This window comes from Danio rerio, chromosome 4 (assembly GCF_052040795.2).
Source record: "Danio rerio strain M-AB ecotype USA chromosome 4, GRCz13ab, whole genome shotgun sequence".
Taxonomy (NCBI): Eukaryota; Metazoa; Chordata; class Actinopteri; order Cypriniformes; family Danionidae; genus Danio; species Danio rerio.
In genome coordinates, this window is record NC_141024.2 from 47324518 (window position 1) to 47340861 (window position 16344).

Sequence of the window (16344 nt, forward strand, 5' to 3'; positions counted from 1 at the left end):
TGCTACACATATTGTTCATAAAGACTAGTATGTTATTTAATTTGCACTATCATCTAATTGAGGTTGTGACTCTATACTAGTGTTAGACCTGCTACCTTATTTTCTTTAATGTAAAATCAATCTCTTATTTATCATCTTAACCATTATTATTGCATCTAGAATAAATACAGAATCTTGTTAACACTAAACCCGTCATCCCTAAAAAGTTTTATTTATGTCTTTTACTTAGCTTGAGCTAAATGTACCTGCAGACAACTAAGTCCTACACGTTACAATATCCATCACGAAATATTCTAAATCCTTTTATGCATTCTAATGTATGTAAAACAGCCTATTTACTTTAAGTGTAACCAAGTGTCTACCCTCCTCTGATAATTAACTGAACAGAAATAAATTACTTTAACATATTTGGCATCTAAACAAAAAATTTAAGTACAGTGCGTGTTAGGACCTCTGCTAAGAAATTCTCTATCACTGACTGTTCTTAAATCATACATTTTACAACGTCTAGTTTTGCCTGTTTTGACTAATGCCATCATCAAAAATTAAATTTTAATCAAGTTAAAATAAAATCCATTTTATTAGTTACCTACACAATCACAACCAAATTAGAAATGCCATAACATATTTAAATGTTTCTAATATTGCTATGTTCTCAAAAGTTTTAACAATGCCTATTCCAGCATATAACAGACCTGCATCTGGTTTAATTTTAATTAATCCTCCCTATGCTGGCTAATTTTATCTACCTCTATGTCCTGACTGATAACCATTATTAAAATTTGACACTTACCTAAATAATTTCTTATTTCTGAGCCATTTCTTATTTTGCATTTTATATTATTTAGCATTTTTCACTTTTCAGTATTGTCAGCTCCTAATTCCGTCCTGCTCTCACATCAAACTGGTTATACATACATTTTTTGTTGTAACTTTTCTGTATAGGTTCCTCTCTAGCTGATCTGATTTTTCTCCTTTAGTCCTTAATTCTTTTTTTTTCTTTTAATTATTTCTTCACATTTGTAAAACAATGTGTTTTCTGTTTTTTTATTTTTAAACACTTTTCTTTTTCAAATATTATTTTAGTACATTTAGAATTGTTACTTTTTGACCTATTCAGTACAGTGAGTTTATTTCACATTTTATTTTTCATTCCCTTCAAATATAAATCACTTTTCTGTCTTAATCTCTGACATAATTTTTCTCTCAAATCTTGGTTTAGTTTACTCAAAATAAGTTTTCCCTAATTTTTAACTTAAATATTTAATTCCATCAACTTCTAACCCAAATTATTTTTGTGTTATAAAAGCTGTCTCTTTTTCTTTTATTAGTCACCACCATGCATTATAATTTGTCCTCCTATGTTCAATAATCTCTATGAATTAACCTATGAAAATGAACCAAAATAATTTAATTTTCTTCATAATTTATCATTTCAACATAACACATTTAAAGTTTCATCGTACATTATCATCTAAGACTTTTCATACAGTTTACATGATACTTTTCTTTTTATCAAATTGACAGGAGTCTGATTTGATACAAGAATGGGTAGCTACACTTTTGCTCTTATTTTTGCCCTCTGAGTGGTCACATTGTACTCAATTTGGACTATAGGTCGACTGCTTTGAGATGGACTGCCAGACTCCCCCTCCTCACACCCTGAGAAGACAACTGGTTCATAGATTGGTGTAGTCTTTTCTGTGGTGTCCATATCAGGGCACAGTGTTTCCCCCTTCTTTCTTAGTGCTGGCTTCTTTCATTTCATTGAGCTGTTGTAAAGTTCTGGTGGAGCGCTTTTTTTCTTTGATCAGTTCATCATTAGCTTGTTTTCCTCTTTTTAGTGTTTCTGAACATAAGTAGCCTTTCCAGTCCTCAGTAATTCCTGGGCATGCAGTGCCTGCCTCACTGCTTTCACAAATGTCCACAGCCAACAGTTTGTCTATTGTGTTTTTCAAACACCTTTTCCATTTGCCAGTGCACTCAGAGATGTCTGGTAGGTAAGAGACCACAGTCCCCCAAAGTGTCAAGGTTCTTAAAGAGACACAAATGCAGGCTTGAGAGAATCAGGGGAATTTATTTACAATATCCAAACAAAATATCTTTCTAGAAAAAGATCCAAAAAAAAATCCAGCCAGGAGAAAAAAAAAAAGAGCGAAACAAAAAGGTATCTGGGCTGTCTGCAACTGACAACAGTCCTGGCACAAATATTTCCGGTGGAGGTCGTCCCCTTCGTGATCCTCAGACAAGAAAAAACAAAACAAAACAGCCGGAATAAAGTCACACAAAAATAACAGAAATTCAGTTGCCTTCTCAACTATACCCGGCAGGGGGCGCTCGATGAGGCGGACGTGTGGGGGATGCTGAGCAGCGAGTGAGAGAGAGAGGAAGCCGGTGTTTTGGAGAAGGCCGGCGGGCTCCGAGAGCGAGAGGAAGTCCGGCCTGGAACAGAAGGAGATGAGGGAAAAAGACCCAACACTGGATGTAAGGACCTGGTGTAGCAGCGACACGGAAATCCCACTGGATAGCGCAGAGAGAGAGAGGAAGAGAGAGAACAAGACAGGACAGGACACGACACGAGTGGCTGAGCGTAAGCGCACTCGCAAATAACGATCTAGCACAAGACAACACACACAGGGGGAATAAATAGAGCAGAAGGAGAGCTACTCATGGACTGCAGGTGAGTGGAATCAATTATGTAAATAGAAAGATTGGGTAACAAGGGGGAGGGATGCCTTAGGTAAACACGAGGTGACAGATCAAAACAACATTCACGTGCGCTCGTGACATGTAAACAAACACACACAAAAAGACAGCGTGATCAGACTGGGGATGTGACACAAAGTCCATCCCTTTGTCCTCTTAAATAATATATGGAATTTAGCTCATAACCTATAAAAGTCTTTCCTTCTTTCCCATTTTTTTTTCCATCAAATGAAGACTCCTCTCATCTATTTTCTTCCCCTTACGGTTTTAACAGTTTATTTTTCTCTAATTCATAATCATTTTATCATATGTAAATATGTTTAATTTTCTATTTCTTTAGTATTATTCTAATAAATTTCTTTAGCTCCATATTATGCTTTACTTTACATTTCGCCTCATCTATGCTAGTGTTTCTCTACTAACCGATCATTTTTACATCGAATTTTAATTTCCCTAACATTTTCCATACTCAGTTTCTATTTCTCACTGCTTGCATTAAATGTTTCTTCTGTTTGCCATTTGTCATTATCTTATCTTTTATTTTCTCTGCCACGTATTTTAGTATTGCATTTTTTATTTCCATATATGTTTTTCCATACTTGTTTTAATTCAGTAGTATTACATGGTGGCCCAATATCTGATATAACCATTCAAAATCATTACTGCTATAGCTCAGGGTTCATATTATTAATTAAATTCACCTATTTATTTACTAAAAGCATTTTTCATTTTTAAAGTGCAATGCATAATTATCAATTTAGCTTCTTACTGCATAAACTTTTAAATGTATTTATCTTTTAAACTCACTCTAACGCATTCTTTAACATTTATCTAGCTTCTATGATTTTCATCTAAATCACTGTACTTTACTACAAATAGATGATATAGCTTTGAGAAAGATGAAACAAACATTTGTATTGCCCTTAAATACAAACAAATTCTCTAAAGTCAATTATTTCTTCAAATTGTTACTGCTTTTTACTTTTTATCTTATCTGTTCAATGTGCCTATATTGTAAGCATATTTTAAACATCTACTTTTATCTATGAAACAGTGAACTTATTTTTTCTATTTCTATTTTATTCTTTTTCCTTTCCGTAATTTGAGTTTTTAGCTCTTAGGTTTTCTTATACATTTTAAAGCTTATTTTGTTACACATTTTATCACTAAATCTTCAATTAATCAATATTCATTTTTCAAGTTTTCTTTTTCTTTTTTATTCTCAATCAAAGACCTAACTTATATGTTATTCATTCATATTTATTTAGTAAATCTATTTGTTTATTAATATATTCTTTTACTCCATACTTCCTTTATCTCTATATATATTGATCACTATGGCTTCATTTATTCTTTTTCATTAGTACAGTTTCAAACTCTTTTCTATATAATATAACTCTATTATTAGTACTTCCTCATTTCATTTATCTTACTATACTACTTTATAATATATCTATTCATTAATAACTTATATTCTATCCAAATTATGTTAAAGTCTATGTCATTATTTTATCTATAGTTTGATCTCCTCTCTTTTAACTCTCCTCTTCTCTGTTTCCCTAGTGCTGTAAATAGACAATCTATTTATTGTTCACACATGGACACCATAAATCTCTCTCTTACCCCCATCCTGGAGCAGACTGTCTTTCACCTGTTGCTATGTCAGGAATTTAAGTTCACTCTGCCTATTGTTCTTTTTTAACATATTCAAACTTAAAACACAAGGATAATTTCAGAAAAATGTTTAACTAGTATATTATTCTGCTTTTTACTCTGTGTCTTTCAAATGCAACATGTTCCATTAGTTTTAATTTAGGAGACTCCTCCTTTATATTATAATCTCTTCTCTTAAACTGCATCAGTCACTTCTCTACTTGCTCTTTAATTCACACCACAACTATGCAGCCCTCCTTTTATATAATCTACTACAATCAATCTTTTAACCTACTCTTTTTTGAAAACAAACTGTTAAACACATTCACGCTTATAATCTTATTACTTTTCCTCTTCTCATTCACTCCTCTCCTCCACTCAGTGTAACAGGAGCTGCATCCCCCCATCCTCATTCCATTCAAGGAGGAGGAAGGCAGTCTTCTCTGCACACCAATGTGGACTATTTTGCTGCAACCTGAAGCAGCAAATACACAAACACTACAATTAAATAAATACTCTACACTACACTCCTCTTGAGTGACCTGTCCGAGCAGCCTCTAACCTTAGAGCGGTAACCACAGGTTCCTTGCCTACCCATGCAGCCCTTTGTTTATCTCCTTTAACAAAGCGGTATCGTAGGTCTTAGCGCGCATCTCTCTACTTTAATCTGCTTTAATCTCTTAACTGTTACCACACATTAAGGACTCTCTCTTAAAACGTATAAATGCTCTATGCATATCTTACATCATTATTAATTTCCCAAATCTGGGTAACAGTTACTAGTTAATGTTTATCCTATCCATCAAGGCCCTCTTAGGAAAACACAGATCATTTGCATGCAAATTCTTTTTCTTCTGTCATTCAAAACCCCTTTTTTCTTTAATATCTTTTTTACATTTACTTTTAATTCTTTAAAGCTGGAGAAACAGTTCAAGTGTATTTACCTGTACAAGCAGGTCCTGGCAGAAAAAACACAAACTAATAAGCATAAAATTGCTTACCGTTTTTTATTGTGGCCACATATTTGTGTTTTCTCTCCAGTCCAGCATGCACAGTAACACCAGTCCTGCTCCTTTCCAGCCCACCCAGGGACGCCAAATGTAGTGGTTTTCATGGTTTTTCTCTTACTAAATCAAACTCAGTCTGGAGGTTATGTATATCAGAAGAATATACTTTATTGTCGACAACAAAGGAGAACTTTCAGGAGACCCCCAGTAACATCTCTGTCTGAAAAATTCTAACTCACTCATCTTCTGGCCTTACTTAAATACCCTTTTACATCCGTTGTTTTCCTTTGTTCTCCATATATTACACAAGATCCCTCCTAGTTTAACCCTTGACCCCAAATTCCACCTCTGTCATCTGTTTTTGTCTTAGTTCTACATATATCACACAAATTCCACCTATGTTAACCCCTGACCTCAATTTCCACCTAGGTTAACCCCTGACCCAAACCTGGTAACTATATAACTTATCCATTTCTTGTGATATGGTAATTCGTCTAATGGTATGCAAGTCTACAAGCAGATTATACACATACAATTTGAATATATATATTAACTTCACACTTTAAAGAGTATAAAATCCACTTCATATACTGCTCAAACAATAAAGGGAACACTAAAATAACACATCCTAGATCTGAATGACTGAAATATTCTTATTAAATACTTTGCTCTTTACACAGTTGAATGTGCTGACAACAAAATCACACAGACATGATCACTGGAAATCAAATGTATTAACCCATGGAGGACTGGATTAGGAGTCACACTCAAAGCTGTAGTGAACTGCAGGAATTGCTGACACACTCCAGACACATGAGGTCCAGCATTGTCTTGCATTAGGAGGAATCCAGGGTCAACCACACCGGCATATGGTCTCACAAGGGTCTGAGGATCTCATCTCAGTACCTAATGGCAGTCAGGCTACCTCATGGTGTTGTACCATGGTGTTGGGCTGCCAATCCCACCTGTGGACATTGGGCCCTCATACCACCCTTATGCCTCAGAACAAGCCTATTTATTTCATTTAAAAACATGTTTTTATTTATTGATTTATGTAAACTACATTAAAATAAACCTGTATTTCCCCATTCATATGACAGTAATGAATTATTGAACAGATTATTAATAACTAATCAGAGAGCATTTGACTGAGCTCAGTGTAAAGTTTAGTGTTTAGGCCTACAGTAAAAGCTAAAGATTTTCTGTTAAAGCAGGGCAGTGATTCACTAAACTGATCTGAGTCTTCAGTGCAGACTGATGTGTGTCTTCTGTGATCAATCAATGAATACTCACAGAGCTCTTCTGCAGTTTCTCACAGCTGCTGTCAGTCTCCGTCTTCCCTCATCTGATGTGTTGAATTTCTGCAGCTCAAACTCATCCAGCGGCTCCTCTGACATCTCAATCATGTAGGAGATTGTTGAGCAGTGAGCAGGAGAGAGTTTCTCCTCTGAGTGTTTGTCTGATTTCACAAACTCCTGAATCTCTCTGGCCAGAGTCTGATCTTTCACCTCCAGCAGACAGAGGAACAGATTGATGGATCTTTCAGCTGAGAGACGTTTATCTCTCTTGATGATGTCTTTAATGTACTGTGTGATTCTCCTGATGTCCTCTGAGCTCTCCTCTGTGTGTGTCAGCAGATCCTGGAAGAGTCTCTGATTGGACTCCAGTGAGACGCCCAGCAGGAACCGCAGGAACAGATCCAGATGACCATTACTACTCCTGACAGCTTTATCTACTGCTAAACTGAGCAGAACATACAGAGACTCCTCAGAGCTGGACTGTAGATATTGATTATATGAATATCCTCTGTCATAAATCACCCTCAGCAGTTCTCTGTTCTTTGTTAAATGGCAGTAAAACACAAAGAAAGCAGCCAGAAACTCCTGAAAGCTGAGATGGATGAAGCTGTAGACTTTCCTCTGATGAATCACAGATTCCTCCTTGAAGATCTCAGTGCAGATCCCAGAATACACTGAGGCGTCAGTGACGTCTATGCCGCTCTCAATCAGGTCCTCCTCATAGAACATCACATTGCCCTTCATCAGCTGTCTGAAAGCCACTTCAGCAAGTTTGAGGATCACTCCTCTGTTGGACTGCAGGAGTTTCTCTGGATCTCTCTCTTCATACTTCTGCTTCCTCATGTTGATCTGAATCAGCAGGAAGTGGATGTACATCTCAGTCAGAGTTTGAGGGATTTCTGCACTCACATCTTCTTCCAGGAGCTTCTGAAGCACAGTGGAGGAGATCCAGCAGAAGACGGGTATGTGGCACATGATCTGGAGGCTTCTTGCTCTTCTGATGTGGGAGATGATTCTGCTGGCTTGATGCTCGTCGCTGATTCTCTTCCTGAAATATTCCTCCTTCTGAGGCTCAGTGAATCCCTGAATCTCTGTCAGACGCTTGATGTATCTGGAGGGGATCTGATGGGCTGCTGCTGGTCTGGAGGTGATCCAGATGAGAGCAGAGGGAAGCAGATCTCCTTTCAGGAGGCTCCACATCAACACAGCCACTGATGAAGATTCAGTCACAGCACAAACTTTCTCCTCATCTGAAAAGTTGAGTGTGATTCTGCTTTCATCCAGACCATCAAAGATGAACACAACTCTACACTGCTCATAAATCTTGGGCTCCAGATCTTCAAGTTCAGGATGAAAGTCCAGCAGAAGTCTGTGAAGACTGTACTGATGATCTCTAATCAAGTTCAGCTCTCGAAATGGAAGCACAAACATGAAATCTACATCCTGATGGTCTTTTCCCTCGGCCCAGTCCAGAATGAACTTCTGCACAGAGACGGTTTTCCCGATTCCAGCGATGCCTTTAGTGAGAACAGTCTTGATCTGGGCTTTCTCCTTCTTGATCTTCTCCTCATGTCCTGCTCCAGCTGAGGCTTTAAAGATGTCATTGCAGTAGACTGGAGTGTGTTGTGAGGGTTTTGTTCTGGCTCTTTTCTCCATCTGTAAAACCTCATGTTCTTCATTCACTCCTTCACTCTCTCCTTCTATGATGTAGAGCTGTGTGTAGATCCTGTTCAGGAGGGTTTGATTCTCTCCATGGTTGATTCCCTCAAATAATCTCTCATACTTGTTCTTCATGCTGGTTTTGTGCTGCTCTTTGACTCTCTGAAGTTCATCATGTTCTGGTTGGAGTGAATCCTGCTGCAGGTCTCCAGTCTGATCATCTCCATCCACACTGCAGGAACAACAACAACACAAAGAATCAATCAGTGCGAGTGTAAAGATCCTCTAGTAAAGCCATGTGTGATTTCTCTGAATCAGCTGAGACACAATACACAGATTTAATCAGATTTAATTTAAACAGCACACACTGATCACATCTACTGCTCAAAATGCTGTAAACATTTAATAGTACTTGTCATTTATTAAATGTAACACTTCAATCATTTGATATCCTTCATTCACAATGATGCTGGATGCTCACTGAAGACATTTAAAATATTTTAGGATGAAAATGTGAGAGAGCACAAGTGTAACACTGCCGGTCCTACACCACCCAACCCGCTCCGAGCTGGAATCCAACCGGCGACCTTCCGCATGGGAGTCGGTTGCTCTACCAAGGAGGCTAAAGACCATGACCTCTAGCCAGGGCCGGATTAACCAATGGGCCTTATGGGCACAGGCCCAGGGGCCCGTGCGCACTAGGGGCCCCTGCGAGGGGGGAGAAAAAAAAGACAATTTCGGAGTGTCTTTTTTTTTTGGCTAATTGCAAATAGCGCATCTAGCTGGAATAAGCTTTTCAGAGTTTACGCCCATCGATGCCTAATTGATAGAGACAAGATGAGTGAAGAGCTGTCAAACATTACAGCCGCAGTGGCGCACTTGTAAGGCGCACATATCCATCTTTTGGCGTGATAAATAATAAACTCGGTTCGAATCCACCATCAGCTGAACTCGTTCTACTTTTTTTTCTCCCCATTACATATCAGATTGGAAATATATTTATTTTTATAAGGAAGGAAACATTTTTAAAAAATAATGAAAATGTGATATAAAGTCACAAGTGTCTCATGGGTATTTAATAATGTTTAGCCTTATTGTAGGTGCCTCCCTCTCTGCAAAAACTATATTGCTCAGACGACTGTATTTCCTCTGAGCAAAAAAATCGCGATCACACATTAATATTATTATTATATTTAAACTGCATTTTTTTCTTTAACTAAACAGAATACTGTAATTGGTCAAGCGCGGAAACGTCAGTTTTGTAATAACCCGCACTAAACTGAGCGGACTTTAGTATAACGTTATATCTGTCATAAATGAGTGGACAAGTGGATTTAACAAACGCGAGAGAAATAAGAGAGGAGGCATCTTCATTGAGGCATTTTCCATACACACCATAAACAGACCTATGATCAGGAGAATGAGCGTACAGAAGAAGACGTTATGGTAACTTTAAATGATGAGAAGCTAGCATTAACCAGGCGAAGGAGGCTAACGGCAGCGCAGCAAGGACTGGATTCATCGTGTGAGAGACAGACAGAAAAGGAGAGAGGGAAAGAGAGAGAGAAAGGCCCAGAAGAGGAGAGAGACGGGAGAGAAGAGGTATAGTGTCTGTGATTTCGGATACTATTAGGTTTATAATCAAGTCTTCATCACGAGAAGAGTAGAGAAAATACAGGGAGAGGAGGAGATACAGTAAATCAGTGTTTGTATTATGAAAGACTCAGATTGATAGAACTCAGATTCATAGAACTGGATTGGAGAAGCATTGTGTGTTATATGCCATGGCAATAATATGCTTTATAAGTTTGTAAAAGCAATACATTAAAATACCCTTAAATAATAATAATATATATATATATATATATATATATATATATATATATATATATATATATATATATATATATATTAGTATTTTTATTCAATGCTTTGAAAAATAAGTTAAATCTTTGTAGACTATAAATACATATGTACTATATAGCATTTATTTAAATTTGTGGGCAACATATTATAGGTTCATTTTATTTAAAAAATTATTATATTATTCTTATTTTTTAAATTCAACTATAGGGTGCGGCCGGGTAGGGGGCCTTACAAGACAATGTGCCCAGGGGCCCCTGAGTTCTTAATCCGGGCCTGCCTCTAGCGTCTGTCACTAGAGCACCTTTAGAGGTCAGAGGAGTGAGGTTTACCTGCACAGCACTTACTCGCTGGCCTCCGTTACAATAAAGACTGTGTGGTGTGTTTGTCTCACAGAACTTGTTCATTCATCTTGTCTAAAATCTTTCTCTTGATTATCCACACTTTGCTGACTATTGTAAAAGCCTGTAAACTCACTCTACTAACTCTAACAGTTTGAGTATTAATGCTTTATTAGTACTTCACTAATGATCAGATGTGAGTGTGTGGACATTTAGTTTTAAAGTCTCCTGTATTTGTAATACTTGTTAATGTCTGATCTTATAGAAACACAGGATCATATAAATGCTGCAGTGTGATCATGTGTGTGTAGAGATGATCTACCTGACAGCAGGTCGTGTGTTTTCACTCTTAAATTTCATTGGTATATCCATAGACGCGTCACTCTTCATAGACACACAGCTGGGCTCTGCTTCTGCTCTCTTCTGATGAACTGAACTAAAACAGAGAAGATTAAAGTTGAGCGCTGCACACACTGCACAAACCTGATATTAATCATTCTTCATTTATAAAAACACTTAAATAAATTTCCTTTATATTTGAACAAAACTGTCTGAATGTGGAAAATATCAGCAAACACAGATCAAGGCTTATTTCTAGGAGAGAAAGCCCAACAGAAATGCAGCACTATTAGAGCAGATTAGAGCTGAAACTAATCATCAAATCACTGAATGAAGTCCACAGTGTAGGTGTGGGTGGAGCTTAATCATGCAGGCGTGTCAATCATCATCACATGACTATATAAGCAGCAGTATAAACTGCACTGTGTCAGCTGACTGTTATTCCCGCCTCCAGCAGCTCCCCTAATCCTCCTCCTCATCACTCATCTTCAGAAGGTCACTCATTGGGGGTTTGTCTGCAGAGCTCCAGTCCAGACTTTGAGGACAGCAAGACAAGTTCATTTACCATCATCTATCATGACTGAATGAGCAGGAGAACTCAAGAAATATAAATTCTAGAAACCAAATGTGTTGATCAGCAGCATCTATGAGGCCAACACAACATGATGATGACTGCACTTCAGTGAAAACAGACTCAGATCAGAGGAATGGCTGATCAGTACAGCACAGAAACAGCAGGGGAAAGTGTGCAGGAAAAGCCCTTTATGGCAGGAGATCGGGAACACTTTAGTTTAGCTCACAATTCATACTATTAACTACCGGCTTATTATCTGTGTAATGTGAACATATGAACGGCTCATTAGTAGTCATACAGTATGATCCTATCGTGGATCCCTAACCCTACCCAAAACCTAAATCCACCTTCTACCTCACTAACTATTAATAAACCGCTGATTGGTTTGTTAACACCATCAATTGTGGCCTGAAGTGTAAAGCGGATATCTTCAAGCACTATCCTGCAGAGCTCAGATACAACATCCAGGGGCGCCTCCAAGGGGTGGCCAGGGGTGGCCACGGCCACCCCTCGGTAAACTCTGGCCACCCCTGTGGCCACCCCTTTGGCCACCCCAATATAATTTTGCGGTTGACATTATTGATTTAAATGAACTCATAAATTCCCAATATTTAGATAAATAAATAAATAAAATGCAGTCACTAAATTATTGTTGGTGTTACTGACGTAGCTCTCCCCCTCTGGTTCAATGCTGGTGAAAGCAAACTGACGCATGCGTGCGGAAAACCATTCCCGCGCGCCTCACGCACTCCTGTGTGAATCCCGGTTGGTTGTTTGCATGCACGCCGACATAATAGGCACCGGTCATGCGCCGTGAAACCGGAGTAACAGCCTTTTGTGCAGAGGTGTCGGCACGCAGCGAGTTTTGAAAGTCGTTTAAAGTTTATATAATATGATGATGATGATGATGATGATGATGTTACTTTCACTAAGCATGCCTTTAAAGCAGAAAGGAGGGATAATGAGTCAGGGAGGTAAGACTTCATAACATGATTTCTCAGCCATGATCTGGTCTAAGATCACAGATAATTCTATAATACATTTTTTGTATTCTTTAGAATTGTCATAATTAATTTTCATGCAAAAGGTTTCTTAAGTGATGTTGGCATATCACTCCAGTTGTTGTTTTCCAGTAATATTTGGGATTGATTTCTGTTATTTATTTAGAATAATAATTGTATATTAATATTAATTGTATTTATTTAGAATAAATATAAATAAATTGTTATATTTATTGAATAACAAATCTAACAATTCAAGAGAGGTGGGGGTGTATAGGGTGGTTCGCCCAGGGTGTCATTTAAACTAGAACCACCACTACCCTCCCCGATCGTCCTTGACAGCACGCGCGCACCTTCAATAGACAGCAATGGCTATTTAATATTTACCTTAAGCTACAGTATATCAATAGAATAAGCTGCATTAATAAAATGGTTCAAAAAGCAATATGGATAAATAATATTATTAGTTATAGTGAGTGTGTATAGTAATGCCTTTTGTTCAGTTTGTTCATTTGTTTGGGTAATTAATAAATTCATTATTCTTTCATTCATTTTCTTTTCGGCTTAGTCCCTTTATTAATCCAGGGTCACCACAGCAGAATGAACCGCCAACTTATCTAGCACATTTTTACACAGCGGATGCCCTTCCAGCTGCAACCCATCTCTGGGAATAATAAACTCATTAATCTTCATTAATTTTAGACATGGCATATCTCGTATGATGTACAATAAAGGCACGTAAAAAAAGAAGTTATTTATACAGTATATGAAAAGTGTTTTTAAAATAAACATAGATTTTTATTTGGTTTGCACATGTACTTGCTGAATTATTTCAAAGAATAAATTGCAATATTTCAAGTAGAATTAATTAAATGAATAAAAACTACATTATTTCATTTACCAGAAACAAAAATATAACATTACACTGAATTCATTATTTTTTTTGTGTGCCACCCCAAGATTTGGTGCGGCCTCTTCTGGCCACCCCTAAGAAAATTTTCTGGGGGCGCCACTGACAAGATAACAACGAAATATAAGTTTATCCCCCTTTCCTCCCACGTATGCTTTACTAAACAATTTATTAGCTTTTTTTGACTGTTGTTATTTTAAGAAATTGGTTTCTGGGCTTTCCTTTAATTTCCTCAAGTCTATCTTTTTGCTTCAAATGATTTTATAGCAGATCAAACGGACAGAATAAATATACGATTTCTAACACCCAGAATGCGTTTTTATTTCTCCTAGCCAACTACAGTACATTGCAAATAAGGTTGAATGCAATTTTATACAACGTGCCTAACCTCAGAAAGTGAAAATAATCATGAAGTAGTCCAATATAGCATTGTTTAAGTTACAAATATATGTTGGTTTTATTTAAAGGGGATTTAAAAATGTATGCTTCTTTCAGTATATGGGATATGGGGCATTATTACACTTTAGATGACTGTAAAGACCTTATTATTTGTTATAAGTAGAATAGAACAACAATAAGATCTGATGCAGGAAGTCAAATACTAAGCATACATCATATGAAGCCTGTTTTACTGCAGCATTTTGGAGAAATGTACCATTAACACACTTTAAAGTGCTATAAAGAAATAAGTAGAAAAAAACAAAGTTTGGTTCTGATACAGGATGTACATGAATACCTCGTGTGAAAGACCTCATTTAAGTTAACAGAAGAAAACTATGGACAGGACATCCAATATTATATGCATACCTCATAATAACTTACTGCAGCATTTTGGAGAAATGGGCTATTAATGAGCTATAAAGTCTTTAAAGTGTTATAAATACATTGTTTGGAATAAGTTAAATAAAAGAGTGATCAGGTCTGATACTAGATGTCCCATGCTATATGCATATATACAACATATGAATCCTTTTTACTGCAGCAATTTGGAAAAAAAATTGCTCATTTAAAAGATGTAGAAAAAAAAACAATAGTCAGGTCTTATACAGGTCATCCCATACTAAGCCTCATATAAAGACTTGTTACTGCAGCGTTTTGGAGAAATTGGGCATTAACATTACTCAAAGTCTTATGAAGACCCAATTTTCAAAAAATAGACAAAAAACAATGATCAGTTCCTGTACAGAACATCACATACAATATGCATACTACATATAAACACTTCTTACTCCAGCAATCTGGAGAAGTGGGACATTAACATAATATAAAGTGTTATAAAGACCCCATTTCGATTAAGTAGAAAAAAACAATGGTCAGTTCTTATTCAGGACATCCCATACTATATGCACTGTTAAAAATTGTCCCGTTAAAAAACAGTAAAATACTGGCAGCTGCAGTTGCCAGCAATGTACTGTTATTTTACAGTATGTTGCTGTAAAAATACATGGACTACATTGATTTACACAATACTTAAGTGAACTCATTTTGCTCACTGAAAGCAACTGCCTCAACTTGGTCAACTGCTGAATGAGTTTATGAAGTAATGTGCTATATATGCTTAGAAGCATACTTATAATAATAACTTATTTTAGTTAATTAGAAAAGTTCGGTTTAACTCTAATGTCTTATTTTTCACAACAGCACACATACATGTAAATCTGGAACCACCAGAGAGATTCTGACTGCATCAGCAACTAAACAGCCGCTATCTTTAAATAGAGAAACATGCATAATAACATCAGCAGTTCATTGTTCATCTTTAACTCATACACTGGCTCTACTCTCCTCCACAACGGTGACAGACAGAAGAAATTAGCTTCAGGTTTTACAGTAAAATACTGTTTTTTTCCTTGATTTAACAGTAATCTACTGGCAGCTGTGGTTGCCAGCAATATACTGTTTTTTTACAGTCTATTTCTGTAGTGTAAATTAACAGTATATTACTGTTAAAATACATTTTTACACTGTGTTTTTACCTCTCACACCTTTAACCCTTTAAACCCCAGAGCATATACTTCAGTTTTTATTGAAGTGTCCACACTACTGAGTGTTCAAGAATAATGTAGCAAAGCTGAAGTAAATTCATTAATTAACTGACTAATTAAATGATAATTGAGGATTAACAATGAACAAATGAAGAAATACTGAAGGGAAAAAACAAGAACAGAACATACAAAACTTTAGTCACAGCTTTATAATGAAATAACCTGAAGAACAACAAATGATTAAATCATTTAAATGATCAGCGGATGATTAAACAACTCTACAAACATCATCACCAGCTACACTTATTACTTAATACATGTATTTTTGTATAACATCTACTAAAGATCTTCTTGAGAAAAAGTTAAAGTTTTACGTCACCATCATAGAGAACAGAGTTTGCTTTAGTTGGGCTCTTAGCCCTGTCATTTTTATCTTTTATATATCGTGGCTGCTGCAATTGTTAAGAACTTTGTTTAAAAAGCTCCTTTGTTGAGGCAAGCCAACCAAAAACCTAAATAAGATCTGGTGATGTTCATGTTGCTATTAAATGGCAGAGTCTGTTCTCATTTAGTATAATAAAATTTACTGCTCCTATTCAATGTTAAATCTATTGTTTTACATTATATGTGTATATATATATTGCAATGATTTCTGGAAGTTTTTAAGAATATCTTGGACAATAACACTGCTCTATGGTGTAAATCGCACTCAAAGAGACATCAATAATCAGCATATGAACCTCAATAATGGTGACAACTAACAAAATTAACAGTTTAACTCACAAACAGGCAACTGAAAGTCTAAACATAAACAACAGCAGAATCAAACACAAATAAAGAAAACTGTGAGACCATTATACAAAATTTATTTATACCGCAATGCATGCTGGGATATTTGTACCGTGCCACTCCCAGCATGCATTGCAGCATGAAACATTTGAGATGTTACCATTGTTGAGATACAAGGTCTGATTCATGAGGTCTGAGTGTGTATTTGTCATAACTGAA

At 36.5% G+C, this 16344-nt stretch overlaps 2 protein-coding genes across 2 annotated transcripts in view; one reads left to right on the plus strand and one right to left on the minus strand.

Moving 5' to 3' along the window:
* The window catches only part of LOC137491452 (protein NLRC3-like), a 71265-nt gene that overhangs the window by 16504 nt on the left and 38417 nt on the right, over window positions 1-16344 (minus strand). Inside the window, exons 2-3 of the mRNA XM_088650169.1 lie at window positions 10850-10963; window positions 6660-8555 (exon numbers count right to left, since the gene is read on the minus strand). Of these exons, the coding sequence (XP_088506295.1) occupies window positions 6660-8555; window positions 10850-10963 (2010 nt within the window). The remainder of the gene's footprint in view (window positions 1-6659; window positions 8556-10849; window positions 10964-16344) is intronic.
* The window catches only part of LOC137491119 (uncharacterized), a 59219-nt gene continuing 45253 nt past the window's right edge, over window positions 2379-16344 (plus strand). Inside the window, exon 1 of the mRNA XM_087249391.1 lies at window positions 2379-2680. The gene's annotated coding sequence lies outside the window, so the exon portion shown is untranslated. The remainder of the gene's footprint in view (window positions 2681-16344) is intronic.